The sequence below is a fragment of the Ceratosolen solmsi genome, unplaced genomic scaffold (genome assembly GCF_000503995.2).
Source record: "Ceratosolen solmsi marchali unplaced genomic scaffold, CerSol_1.0 scaffold41, whole genome shotgun sequence".
NCBI classification, from domain to species: domain Eukaryota; kingdom Metazoa; phylum Arthropoda; class Insecta; order Hymenoptera; family Agaonidae; genus Ceratosolen; species Ceratosolen solmsi.
The window spans coordinates 2,888,139-2,904,117 of NW_011948424.1; the positions used below are offsets into that span (position 1 = coordinate 2,888,139).

The 15,979-nt window shown below is 31.4% G+C and overlaps 1 protein-coding gene across 1 annotated transcript in view; it reads right to left on the bottom strand.

The window, feature by feature from the left end:
- Positions 1-15,979, bottom strand: part of bdg (sodium-dependent transporter bedraggled) — a gene marked incomplete at its 3' end in the record, with an annotated part of 106,945 nt that overhangs the window by 63,171 nt on the left and 27,795 nt on the right. The window contains exons 3-4 of the mRNA XM_011500186.1: positions 13,933-14,439; positions 11,736-12,302 (exon numbers count right to left, since the gene is read on the bottom strand). Of these exons, the coding sequence (XP_011498488.1) occupies positions 11,736-12,302; positions 13,933-14,439 (1,074 nt within the window). The remainder of the gene's footprint in view (positions 1-11,735; positions 12,303-13,932; positions 14,440-15,979) is intronic.

The following is a 15,979-nucleotide window of genomic DNA, read 5'->3' on the forward strand; positions in this document are numbered from 1 at the left end:
AAATGAAACGTAAGTAGGGAGGAGGAAAATACGTTGGACCGAGAGAATGATGAATGATTGATTATGGAAATATATCATTAATATAATTAAAATAAATATTTATTTTATAAGATATTTATTTACGATGCTATTCTCTATAAATAATTATGAGAAGGAATTGGAATTAATGGTATAAATTAAATTATAGTAAATAAGTTGATAAACATTGTAAATAATCTACTTTATCATTGTAATTATAATATTACAATAAACTACATGTTTGTATTACTTAAATTGTCTAACTTAAATTTCAACGAGATAAATACATCGTAAATATTATCAGAATATCATGTTACATGGAATTGAATGCTTTAATTATTTAATACTTACATCAGGCCTCAATAGTGGTTTCAAATACTATTTTTAGACTTATAAATGAATGATCGTATGCATAATTGAAATAAATAAAATTTATATAGCAGATAATGTAATTTAAATGTACCATCTTATATACCTACGATTAATTATATCAATGAAAATTAAAATCTATTAATTAAAATATATTTAATTTTAAAATATTTATTTAATGAACATATTTTAAACATCAAGAATAATATGGTTTTATTAGGCAAAACTGTAATTGTATTGTAACTGTAATTACAAATTAGCCTATTATTTCAAAATTACTATGCGTAGATGGTAGTTTTATAAAAATTTTGTTTCTTAATCTATTGCTCGAGATTGAAACGAGATAGTTCGATTTCTGAATATCATTCAAATACTTTTATGGTAAAGTCTAATGATTTAAGATAGAGTAAAAAAAGAGCGTTTGTGCACATTTTTAAATTTCACTTAAACAAATAATGTAATGGAAATTTTTATCAAACTGCCATAAAGATAGCATTGCATAAAATAAGATCCTAAAATATTAAAAAAATAAATCATTTATATATATATATATATATATATTATATGTGTAATATATTCATTATGGGCTTACATAAGTTTCTTACGATAATAAATCGTTCTGTTCATTATTTAACGTTTAAATATCAAATTCTACATAAGATTTTCATTTTTTAAAATAATTATGTAATTATGTGAAATAATTATTGAATATGTGGATATTATTTATTTATATATGGGCGCGCGCGCACACACACACACACACACACACACACACACACTTCGATTATTTTTCATCCGATCTAGTTATGATTTGTTCATTTGTCTATTTATGGACAGGCTTTCTTTATATGTTTTAAAAGAAAAATTTTTCTATAAAAAGAGGAATTTATTCATAAATGAAACAGTTTAAAAACTAGAGCATAATTTGATAGATTTTATTGTTGAAAAAGGAGTTTTTTAAATGTAGGTTATCACTCGTGCACGAAGAATAGTTTTTAATAAATATTACGTTTTATTTGTTTAAATTTAAAATTTTAGGTCGATTTACTATTGAATATCGCTAAATGAATGTTAAAATCTAAGTAACATACATTATATAAATATATTCTGAACATTCTGAAGATAAAATTTTAATATAGAATATATTTTCTTTAATTACTATTAACCGTAACAGTTCAATATTCATTTCATATAAAAAATATATATAAATATTGTAAATAATAAATCGTTCATTATAATTTTATGAAAATTTGAATACATACATTTGATGAATTACAGTTAATTATTTGGAGCAATTAACTGTATTTTTTCTTTTTCAAGTGATATCACGATGGCGATAAATTAAAAAGAAAGTGTATTGCCAACTTCCTTGCTATTATCAATGCTCTAATTTAATTTAAGCTTTGAAAGATTATTTTATATTAAAATTAATGTTTTCATCATAAATATTAAATTGCTCGTACAGTAGTATTTGTTCAGGCAAGCTTATTCATACTATTATCAAGATAAATTTGGTTTGAATAAGCGCTCGTATATCTTATCTAAATTTTCAAACATTCCACATTTATAAGAACATTTATAATTAATTATAACAAGGGTAAGCTGTTGCTTATAAATACTACTGTTTTTTCTAGATGAAAGTTAGAAATATCATATATGTAGATTGTAATGTTAGAAATCTCGTTTATATACATTGAAGTGATATCGATAAATTCATACTCCGAAGATTTGATATTATTCGTAACAGCAAGCGCTATTTATTTATTTTTTTTTTTATATTTTATTTTTATTTATTTATTTTTTTTTTTTTTTTTTCGTGTCAAACTTAAATTTACAAAAATTTCCACATTAATGTATCAAATAAATATTAAACGAATCATTAAATAAATCGTATTAAATAAAAACTGTTATCAAGGTAGTTAATAACACCAGTAGATTATCCAAGTCTCGAAGTGTTAAATTTAATGACGATGATCAACAGTTTGACTCGTCGAACCGCATAAATTCTTCAAGCTTATTGGCTCGGAAGTTTCGTACTAGCAATTTAAATTGATATTTTCAGCTCTATCAATTTATATTGTATACAAGTTAAAGAATATTAAAATGCGTGCTATGGTTGTGATTTCGTATTTTATTATCATCATATATGATGAATAAATGAATGAAGCGTTCCGGACATTTTCGATTCGTGAGAAAAATCGAAGATTACGTTATTGATGGAGTAGGTCTCGTTAAATTAGACCACCACGGCACTTTTTTTTTCCGTTACGAGTCCATACGTACGTACAGACGTATAAAAGACGGTTTCGTGCAAACAAAACTGAAACACATACAACAGCAACGAAGGTAGAAGGTAGAAATGAAAGATAAAGCCAAGTATTCTTACTACGAAACGAACAAAGAGAAGAAGCTGGCCTCCTTCACCAGCTCCTCCTCCTCTACCTCCACCCGTGGCTCGTCCCACATTCTTAGAGTGAATGCGCGAGTGAGCGTCCGCGACTCTCGTGTACCGTTAAGCCGAGCCTTTCAGAAATATCCTTCTCCTAACACAAAAATACATAAACTTGTGTGCTAAGCTCAAAAAATACTGACAAGAACATTTACCGCATTTGGCCTGAAACCTTGATTGGGGATCTATGTTTGGAATACAGCATACATAGATTTATTAATCACTCGACATTAGACGTTACTTTAAGGATAGTTGTTTATTAGTTATTCTAATTGGATTCTTTGATAATTAGTTCGAGACTAATTGAAAATTTACAAGGATCTACAGATTATTTTGATTTCTAAGCTAGACATTGTTTTCTCATAGTAATGCACTAGAAGAATATTTTATTTGCAATTGGCGTTGATAGAACGCCATTACGCATCGCATACAACATTAATTTAGTACGTTATCAAGGTTTCAACATTGTTTCAACGTTCAAATACATTGCTGAGATGTTTAGTTTCAACACTTGTTGCTGACCGCTATACGCAAGAAACCGCAAATGATAGAACCGACGACTCTACTTGCATTCTCCTAATGCTCAAGTGATAATATTAATATTCTAGAAAAGACTTAATTAATTTCGCCTTATTAAATTCTAACTCGAGCTCAATATTTTCTATAATCAATAAATCAAAATTTTTAAGTGCTTTATTTTTAAACGTTGTACGTTACACATCCTACACGCTTCACTCGTGTACAAAAATGAATGGCGCGAAAACTTCACGGTATCATAAATCACACGTCAATTATAATAACACACACACGCGCGCGCGCTCGTATATGTACATAGCCGGCACCCGCGGGCGCATACAGGCACAAATACAGTGCGAGATTTTCAGATAGAATACATTTGCGTTTCAAAGGATGATAGCATTGAAATTAAGCTCTGCAAGTAATTTTTCAAGTAATTCGTGACGCTAGGATCACATTATATGGACAACTATGTGACGTATAAAATTCACCGTTCAGTTTAGTCTAGAACGTTGCGACCTTACAATAAATACTCTTTATCATCCTCAAATTTCTCGTTCAATGCTAAGACAATCAGAAAGTGAGATCATGTCGACTGAAAGCGATTGAGCTGGAGGATACGAATCATTCGACGTTGCACTCGTTATTATTGTCTACAAATTCAATTTCTATTCAGGGTTATAAGACTAATAAGGTTAACAAGTTATTACCTTACGTATTCGTTGCTCAAATACTAATTCATACAAAATATTGTATTATTAATTAGATTTTATATTAGCTAGTCGACAATTTTGTCAAACATATATTTTTCACGAAACTGTGTCGTTGTTGTATTTCATGTGCAGGTTACAAAAACCGTTCCTTAAGTAATGAAATATTATTTTCATAAACTATGAGGTAAAAGTAAATAAACGTATCACGAGCAACATTATATTTAACTATAATATCAACGTTTAATTAACGCTAATTAACCGAATTTGTACAACATATTCAATTATTAATTTGTGCATTTTTCTCGAATAAAATAAAATAATTTTAATGTATTTCTCTCTCTCTCTCTCTCTCTCTCTCTCTCTCTCTCTCTCTCTCCCCTAAGAAATAAGTATATTCTTATAATAAAGTACAAATAATCTTATAATATATATATATATATATATATATATATATATATATATATATATATGTAAATAATACTATTTTAAACATTGATTAATTATGAATGAAATTACATTTAATAGAGCCAAGACTGTGATGATATGAAAATTATTTGATTTTCTTCAACTATTATTAGATATTTAATTTTATAATTTACAAACTTTCGATTCAAGTCATTTACAAAGTAACAGAAAATAATTCTTAGCAAACTGTAGTCTAGTAATTTATAGTTTCAATTGTAGGAACGGTCAATTGTTTTAATACAAAAGAAATCTTTGACATTTTCTGAGAATATTTTATTGAATAATTTACAATTATTGCCGTTCAAATTTTCTGTATAGATTTAATTAATTTCAAGAAAATCTTTAACTTCAATGAATAAATCATAATGAATGTTCCAAGACAAGAGAATATACCGAAACATTATTTAAGATTTAGGAAAAGCAAAAAATAAAATATATATTTCAAAAAAAGATTGTTATTTTTATATTTTGCCGTCTAAAATATGTAAGGGTCAAGGGCGATGGATTTTATCTTAGCATTGCACCACTTACAATTATTTAATTGTGAAAAATTTTACTTATACCATTCGCACTTTCATAATTGATTATTAATTAAAGGAAAATCATTAACTTTAAATTATATGTATCAAAAATATAAATCTACTAACGTTGCGTTCTACTTCAATAATAACGATGGTATACACGTAACATTCTGAGTCACAGTAGCGAGAGAATTCGATTTTTTTTTTTTATTAAAGTCGCGTCTACCTAAGTAAAAGTACAAACAAATGAGAACAAGTAGCAGAGAGAGAGAGAGAGAGAGAGAGAGAGAGAGAGAGAGAGAGAGAAAATAAAAGTTACTACTAAATTTTAATATCGAAATACTAATAATAAGATATTTGTTGTTTGCAATATTACATTTTAATCGCTTCATACATTAATATATAGATTTTATATATAAATAATTATTTTCTATGAATATTGAATTTAAAAGTTGTTTCATTTTAACAATACCCTTTACAAGGAAAAATATAACTTTTATTCATTTATTTATCAAAAAATCATCATAAAGTTTGGCACTGTACTTCTAAATCAAATACTTTGTCCTAGAAATCAAAATTTATAAATGAAAAAAAAAAAAAAACGTAAAAACATAATAATACTAATAATAATAATTCTATGTAATAATCATATAAAAAAATTAATAACTTATGATAGTTTTGATCTTACCCACTGTAAATATTATTAGAATATCGGGAAAAACTATAAGCATAATGAATTATAAAATATCGGATATAATAAAAATGTCGCATAATCGAGAATTTTTAATCATAATCCTTCTGTATTATTTATCCCAAGTTTTATCAAGAATATTATTACATAATAATAAGCAAAAATAACGAAAAACAGTTGAAAAATTTATTGTCTAAAAACTATGTCTGTATAATTCAATTAATTAATAGCGTTTATATTACTGTAAAAAAAAAAAATAATCGTAACAGCAGCACTTGATAAACGTATATTTCTCTGTTCTCTTCCTGTTTGTCATTAATATTTTTAATATTAGACTATTGTTTTATTGTGACGCTCGAGTTCTTGTTTATTATTATATTATTATATCATATTCGTTCTAATCTAAGACTTTTTTCTTCATGTCGTATAGATCACCTCGACTATCATAGTCATCAAAAATACATTAATTATTAACGCTCGGCCAATTTAAATAAATTAATTTTGCAATCCGCCGCTTTTTACAACAACAATTTACAAAATTACTATCAAAAATAAAATATTCACTGTACTGAATATAAGATCACATTGTTTATTGTTTATGCCTATAGTAACATTTAGTAATAAATAAAATTAACTTTATTTGACATCAGTGCGTTTAATGCTTTTAATCTTGCACAGTTGGCTTAGACAATTAAAATATCTATTAAATAAATAATAAACTTCATGACCACGTCTCCAATCCTTATTTGTCTATAATAGGAATTAATATGATACATACATTATATATAAGAGTTAGACAAAGCGAAAATGGAAAATTCTATGATGCAACCTGAAGCGCTGCATACAGCAAAGTGACGAGTCGATTTTGAAAAACGAGTCGAAATAATATATTTAAAGGGTCACGGTACTTATAATATTTCATTAATGAAATCATTAAACATTGACGATTAATATAGAGTTAGTTGGGTAGTGCGTTTAATAATATTCTCAAGAGAAAAGTAATTGATGATTAGCAAGACGAGGAAATTGAATGCGGAAAGTCATACGGAAAACTGTTTTTACAATAAGATATTTTTACTACGTAAAGAGATTAATTAAATTATTAAGCGTATCATTTGATAAGAATAAAGAACTTATAGAAAGATTTATATTTATAAAGAAAAATTTATATAAAGGTTGAAATTTATATGTATTAGTATTATTTATTATCAGAACGAGGCTTATTAATCTAATGAATTGCATTATTAAATTATTATTTTATCATTGAATTTACTTTATTATAGTAATAATTATAAGAAATAAATACACAAATAAATAAGAATTTCGTCATTTAGAATTCTGGTTATCGGACTTTAACGAGAGTATTATCATAATGTGTATGAAATTGTTAATATAAATATATAATGTATTATGAAAAATATATTACAATCTATTAGAATGACGAATATCAGTAGATTTACATGGATGAACAATTAAATAATATTTTTCAAAATCGATGGTTTTATGTGAATATTTTATTAGTAAATCAAAAATTACAAATCAATAAGATGACTTTGTATTTGCGAGAATAATTTTCATTTTCATTAATGAAAAATATTATAGCAATATCGTTACGGTAAAGTAGATCAATATTATATTTATTGATCATAATAGTGAAGCAGAAAAAGACAGGAATACAAGGCTTTACGGATTCGGACAAGGACAAATATATGATGAACGAGCGATTTTGCCGGACACGAATACGGACTCACCGACTTCCGTTGGATGTTGCAAGAAGAATAGCGCGATTGTCCGTGAACTAATAGAATTTTTATTTTTTCACCTGTTATTTTTTAAATGTTACTGTAAACGATGCACATTTACAATAACCAATAGTACAATTTAATAAGCTATTTGAATTACTGATTTCATAAAAAAATTTATAACTTCTTCATTCTATTTCCCGGAGTATTCATTGGCGTTAGATATCTGATAAAGTTTCATAATAATGATAAATTGATAATTAACTTAATAAATTGCAATATTATATTGAATTATTAGTCATTAATTTGAAATGTAAAAGTATTTGAAATGCAGAGGAATAGAAAAATTTCAAGAATGTCGTGGCAAAATAGTATTCATCACATTTTATGATAATTTTAGTACTCATTCATGCTCATTCGTGAATTTGAGCATCGATTGTGCATTTTGTAAGCTTCCTTTTCTAAAATTAACATTATTATAAATATTATTGTCTTGATAGATGGATTCTTGATTCTCTTCTTTCTTATAATTATGTATTTAAAAAGTATGAGCTTTAAAACTACGGATTTTATTGTTTTTTCTATTATCCAAATAAAAATGTCTTCGATTTGTCGTTATGATGATGTGTTATTCAAATTGCATATATTAAGGATTGATCGGCTTATATTATAATTATAATATACGATCATTTATAATTTTACTATTAATTGTTCGATATGCTGCTCATATTACTTGAAATATCTGTAATTTATTAATGTTCGATTTAAGGTAGAAAGTTCCAAATATCAGATTCAAAAAGAATATGATAAATTTCTTTACAATGTAAAGCTTTCTATCCCTGCACTTTTAACTAAACAAACGAAAAATTACGCTTTACAAATCCTTGGCTAATGTTCCACGTGTACGAACCAATAATATTTATTATAAATTAAACGAAGAGTAATAATGGTGAGAGTAATAATGAGTAAGATGAAAATAAACCTATATAGATAATAGGATACGAAAGAGGAATACGCGTGCGCCAGCACAAAAGCCTAAGAGAAAGGAATAGAATGGAGGGAGGAGACAGAGAGCGCGGCGATGGGAGGTGCGACGGTAGGGTATGGGTGGGAGGATGATGGTGATGGTGAGGGTGAGGGTGATGGTGATGGTGATGGTGAGGGTGAGGGTGAGGATGAGGGTGAGGGTGACGGTGAAGGGAGGGGGGGGGAGAGAATCGAAGAGCTCGGAAGTCGCGTACACTCAGCTCTGGAGCGCAAATGAATACAAGTGTATGCGTGTGCGATCCACCTACAGCACCAACACGCCCATTGATACCAAACTACCTCGATCGGCGTTAGTAACAACGTTGGTTCTACGTTAACGATCGGGGACCGTTTGCAAACCGATTTGCTGGCTAAGCTTGCGGCGATGACTAAAGATATACACGCTCGTTGTCGATGTATGCGTGATCGATTTTAACACGATCAGCTACTCGACGATTTTTATTCTCCTTTTATTCAGGCAGAGTTCTGGCTTTTCTACCAGGCAATTGTTATGAATTTCGTAAAATCATGCTCGATGCTTTATTTATTACGATATTATAGAATAATAATACGGGTAAGTTATTAAATTGTAAATGGACATTGTACGTTAAGAATAAATAACCCGGATTTTCCATTAACACTTTGATCGACAATTGCCTGTCCAATACAAAGATATGTAATTGATAAATATATTTATGGTAATTTAATGGGTTAAAATTAATTGCTTTCTCGTTTCCTTTCTTATGCACGCAATTATGATATCTATTCGAGTATCGACTATGCAGATTTTTAAAAAACAAAAAAAAAAAAGTAAAACAAAAAATGAATCATATCATATAGTAGAAAAATCAATAATTTCTTAGAGATAAAATAAATAAAGTTTACAACGATTTGAACAGATTGCACGATGATATTATATTACTGATTTTACAAACTGATTATCAGTTACAATATTGATATACTTCGTAGGAGTGACGTCAATTTTCAAGAATCGTTTCCAAATTCGTAAGGACATTGTGAGATTGTTTTAAAAGAAAGCTATATATATATATATATATATATATATATATATATATATATATGGTAATTGGATTGTACGTAGAGTCTCAAGGCCAATAGCAAAATGGTAGAATGTCCAAGCGAGTACACGTATTTATTGTTAAGCAACCTCAGTTATGCAGTATGATTTTAAATTGTAGGAAATTACGATAGATTGATATAGAAAACTTCTTTTATTATTTTTCTAACCTGATAAATCCAGATTCGAAGTTTACATAAAGTTTTGCGATTTTTAATACGCCCATCTAACGATAACCTATTTAGACTATTCAATTAAAAGGCGGCTTAATTTAACAAAGAATAACGATTATCTGCTATCGCTATAATGATCATTGAGAGGCTAATTTTAAATAATAATTACTATAAAATGTATTTTATGCGTATGCATACATCATTTTGGGACAAATCTCTTCACGATGTTGTAAGTAATCATATTGAGCATTGTACAAATTAACTTTTCCTATTTATCATACGTTTTATCATATAAAAATGATAAATTTTTATCATTAGAAAATCTGGCATAAGAAAGTCCAATGATAAGGTCTGCAAATATATGAAAATAAAAATTTTAAGTAAGGATGTCTTTTCTGTTTTACTGGACTATAATATAAAGTGTTGGAAGAGACCGTGAGTTGTTGACGAGAACATTTTTATATGATTACATTATATGAGCGATATATGCACTGAAATTTCTTTAATACAACGTATTAAAGCATCATCGTACTTAAAAATACATGATAATTAATTTGGACATAAAATTGATTCTTCTATATATGGCAATGGTTGTACCGAGTTTGTTCCTCTAGGACAAAAAGTATATAAGAACCCTCGATTAAAAGTTCATTAACTATAAATAGGAATTTTTTGTTTTAGTTTAGATATTAGAGATGAGTGAACTCTCACGGGACGCGAATAGCTTTTGAAATATATATATATATATATATATATATATATATACACATAAGCTATAATGTAGGTAAATCGGAAGTAATTTTTGGAATAGTCTCGGTGTCTGCTTACAATGAAGGAAGAAACGACGAGACTTGACGCACCCTTCCGATTTCTTTACAATGCCATTATACAACTTATTGATAATATCAGCAAGTACAACTGAAAAGGAGTACCATAATGTTCGATACATGTGTGCATATCAGCATGTTGACCGGTCACCCACTTATTTCCCTTGTTTGCGATTGCTCTGGGCATTCAATGCATCCTACGACGATAGGGCTTGGCTTTATGGCATTGGTAATAACTGGGCTTGGTTGATGAGGGAAAGGATGCTTATTCCTTTATTTTCTTGCACATTGCAACGATCGATCGCTCGTTCCTTTTTTTTTTTTTTTTTTTGTTTTTTTTTCCCCCCCACTGTCGGGTTAAGACAATTTGGTTATTTGTAATTTCATTCATTGATTCCTCGTCTACGGCAAATGAGTGTCAATTACAATATTAAAATAGGCTTTATAGATTTTAATTGCGCGTAGATGATCAATTAGCCTTTAATAATATACATCGATGTGATAAGAGGGAAATGTTTTTTTTTTTTTTAATCGACCTTAGTATATAATAATTGACTAAACGAAAATACGCTTTTAATACATCGATAATGAAGAATATCGTGCGCACACTCGCTTTTGCATATACATAGGCTATTTATTAGACATTATTAGGGTATCGTTAAAGAAGAAGAAAATTAATTTTCTGTAAATTCAAAATAGAATTGCTTTAGGCTTTAACACGACATCATTTTGCGCATTATTATAAAGACAAAAGCCGCGACCACAAAAGTACAGTTAACTTACGAATATACATCTTAGCACAAATACATTTAATTATGCGTTCGTATATATACGACTCTACTGTATTTTACTGAAAAAATTATTAACACAAGCCATAGGCATAAAATAAGTTGCAATTCCTAATGCATTTTTTATACGCAATACGTGAAAAATGCAAATTTTTCGAATTCATAAATCCTCGGACTTCCTATTAATAATATCAGCCTCGGCCCAACACTGACAAAGCTCACACACACGCGCATACACTCAACCGCTAGTATCGGGGTCCTTTCTAATATACTCTGCCGTACAATAATAATAATAATAATAATAATAATAATCGTCGGAGAATAATGAGCGACTGTCGACTATCGGACAGATGTCTTACCTTCTTGGAGCCGTCGAATTGGCGATTTGATGTTGCGGGCTGACCGGTGTGCTGGAGGTCGAGCTCATGCTACTGGACATTCCGCCGGTGCCGGTGCCGGTGCCGATGCTGCTGGCGCAGGTGCTCGTCGACTCGGCCGAACTCGCCGCCGACTGTCTCGTCTGCTGCCTCTCCTGGCACCTGCCCCCTGCACGTCGACGACCGCGTCGCGGACTATTGGCAGTCGCACTCGCGACCCCCCCAGCACTCGCACTCGCGCCTACGACGGTCGCGTTGGCGGCAGTTGGGCTGGTGGTCGGGCTGGTGGTCGGGCTGGTGGTCGAGCTGGTCGTTGAGCCGGTCTCGATGCCAGCCCCGTTGTTATTCCTCACCGGACCCGGGGCGCTCGAGGGTCGGAGGAGGCCACCCGTTGTGTCGTTCGTCTGGGCGGCGAGGATTTCCGGTGCTATGAGCGCGATGTCCGGTAGGGAGTTAGGCGCCGAGACAGTCGAGGAGTTGTCCGACATGCGGAACTGACGGAGGCGGCGCATCGAGGCGCGCAGCCATGGCAAAGTGCCGCTGCTGTTACTGCAACCACATTCGTACCACATCACTTTTTTCATCAAGACAATTAAACATTAACAGAGAGTAAAAAAAAAAAACAAAAACAAAAAAAAAAAAAAAAGAAAAAACAATGAAAAAACGATGAAGAAAGTAAAAAGCTTTGCTCGTTAATTTTCTATTACCAAGTCGGAAGTTCGAAATGTCGATTTTGTTTCTATATGCTTCATTTTTTATTCAAGCCGACGTCAAAAATTTGTCACATAGTGTATAAATGATTTATTAATTCAATTGGGGCGCGAGAGGGAAGGAGAAACGATTGGTGTTTAAATTAATGTCAATTACAGTTAGTAATGATAGTTTTGTTCGATTTACTAGTTTATCGAATGTAATAGATGCTCGTAATGACGAGTGCACTGATTTTAAAATTATTTATAGCTTTTTAAATAAATGCATATTTTATGCCCGACAGTTGGAACAATCAGATACATGACAAATGTATGCGTGCGCGCGCGCGCGTGTGCATATGTATGTGTAGGCGCGCATTCACATTCCCGGTATTATGTTAAATTATCAATAACTGGCTAAATTAATAAATGTGACTATAATTTGTAAATTGATGACTAATTATGATTTAGCTATACTTTTAGGCCGATAAGGATTTCTTTGAGTGTGCCATTTCTATAATTTTAAGTACCGAATTGTTCCAGCATATTCGATTCCATTATCTTTGGTTACTATTCGTTTATTAATAAATATCTATTCGCGAAGTTATGAGGCTGCGCGTATTATAAATATATAACTTAATGACAGTTTGTCTGACGGTAATAAAAAATCTTTCCCGATGAAAGATGAGAAGAGAGGGGTGTGAGAGAGAGAGAGAGAGAGAGAGAGAGAGAGAGAGCAGAAAAATAATCATAAATTGAAGGCAATGCTAAATCTTTGCTTGCGTCAAGTGGGCAAAAATTTTTAATCTAAGCACATGATAGATTCGATGTTTTAAAGAAAATTTTTTTTTACTATTAAGAGACAACTACTATTTACATTAGTACAAGTAAAAGAACGTAATCGCAGAATTTCCATGTACTATAAAATTTTTTACTTTATAGAAGAAACCGAAAATTACCGTAAAATTATAAATTATACTGTCGGAATGTTTTAGATCAAACGACCCCTAATCGCCCGTCGCTATCGCAACCACAATAAATTCTATGATATAATATATGTTTTGAATATTATAGTAGTGTGGACACGTGCATTATGTGCTTGGATAAACATTCCGGTGGAAATTTAATAATTCGCGAAAACAAGGTCTGTGGGCGAAGTCAACGGTAGTCGAACAATTTGAAAAGCAAATTTGCCAATGATTTTCATGCCGTAAATATCATTCATTGGCCGACTCGCTCATTCCTTCATTCAAGATTATTCATTAGCTCGCGACATGTGAAATTAGTGAATTTAGCCCCGGGCTTAACAATAATGATATCGAGCGGCCACAGTAATGCGTTTATCACTTAGGGCAATGGCAAATGTCAAAATGTATCCGAATAATGGAAAACGAAAAGTGAAATATCGGCTGCGGTTGGGATAAACGATCCGATAATCCAGTCCGGAGATCAGCGAAGGGAGGTCTGGAGTACGAAGATCGGCCACCTACCTTTCGCAACTCCCGGGCGCCCCGGGCATCCTGGGGAGGTCCGCGAGGCTGCGCTGCCCATTGGCCTCGGGAGGATTGCTCGACCGGAAGTGGCGCGCGTCGCTGATCCGCGGTGGGTCCGCGGCAACGTCCGTGGCGGCAGGGGTCGGACTCTTGGCCGCCGCGGCGACGGACATCGCGACACTGGCATCGTTGTTTGCGCGGCCGGCCAGACGCTTGGCGCGCATGCGCCCCGCGGATTCCCCGGTGGGGGAGCCGCACCGCCGTAGCCGCTGATCGGTGACCGGCGGCACCTCCCAAGGCGGTGGCAGCGGGGGTGGAGGTGGCGGTGGCGGTGACGGTGGCGGCTGCGGCGGCACCTTGTCGGCGCAGCACTCGATCTCAACTTCCTCCACCCACGACCAATCCACCCCCGAGCACGACGACGAGACGGAGGAGGACGACGAGAGGGACGAGGTGTTGTTGCTCGTGCTGATGACACTGGATGCTGAGGGCGAAGACCAGGGCCTGGAACAATGGAGTTCACTTGTTATAGAGGCAGCAACGTCGTGCCTTATGAGCTTATTATTGCTGTATTATCGTATTGACTTTATAATAGTCGTATGGGCATTTCCTGTAATCTCTCATTACAGTGGCTTAATGAGCAAACGTCACGTTGCAAATATTAAATCCCCACAATTTCGATTAAGCCCGCTTTTTCTCATTTCTATTTCATAACAAGAAAACTACGCGATAAAAAATGAAAGTCGGCGATACAAATCTTATCGCGTAATTGAGATATTATGATTCACACTTTATAAGTATTTTTACATTAATTGTATATTAAAGCGTGACTCCATGAGCTATACGTTTTATTAAGAATTTTTTTTAGAGATTTTTCCATCTTTCTGTAGTTAGAAAAAACAAACAACATTAAATTCACGAGAATTATAAATAGTAAGTTGCAGCAGTGCAACAAAAGCCATTTACTAATTAATTGTCTCTGATGTGGAAAAGAAAAAAAAACAAAAAAATAACCAACACAATAACTATTTTAAAATATATTAAATGGCGCGCTGTAATTACAATTGATAACAATTTATTTTCAACTACACTGATAATCAATCAATCAAATTGAATAATAGGCTATTAGCCTTTGTTTCTTTAATACGAAATTATTTTAATATTATAAAATTATGTGTGAAATTGTACGCGAATACATATGTTTTTATCGTTAATTATCTATAGAATAGCGATTAATTGGTACTTAAGCACTAAAATGTTTTTGCTCGAATTATATGGGCATAGAATGCTGCTTAAATGAATATATCTCATTTATTTTTCTGTTATTAATTGTTGATCATCGTAACTTTAGAGAACATTAATGACGTTTGGAAACAGTGACATTTAAGACTGCCAATACATTATATTAAATTTTACATTGCGATAAAGATCATCGAATATTCTTCAAATCACAAATCAAACTTGAATGTTTAAATAGCTAATTTTAATTCGGCACATAAATCTTTGAAAATTATATCTATTATTATTATTTATTTTTCTTTATTGCGAATTTCTCTATACCTAAAATACCATACATTCTCATATAATATTGATAAAACTTATTAACAAATTATTAACATTATTTCTATTAATGCTTAATACCATATCGTTATATTAAAAACATTAATGTAAATATTTTATATCAATATTTCTATTTAATTATGTATTATGTATGTGTGATGTTTATATATGCTCAATTGCGGTCAAATTGTCGTATAAATGTCATGTATTACGAAAATACGTAACAATTTATAATTAATTTTAAAAATAATAAATTTAATATGTTTATCAACATACCACTGCATATAGAATTGTAAATCTTGCTACATAGAAGGATTTTTAAAACGAATTTAGTAAATCTGAAATAGAGCTAAATAAATAGGCTCGTCAAAATTACCAAATATTAATTTGAGATTTCAAACGTCATGCAATAAAAGTTGTAAAGAGAGATAAAGAGATGTTGAGTGTGTGTGTGTGTGTGTGTGTGTGTGTGTGTGTGTGTGTG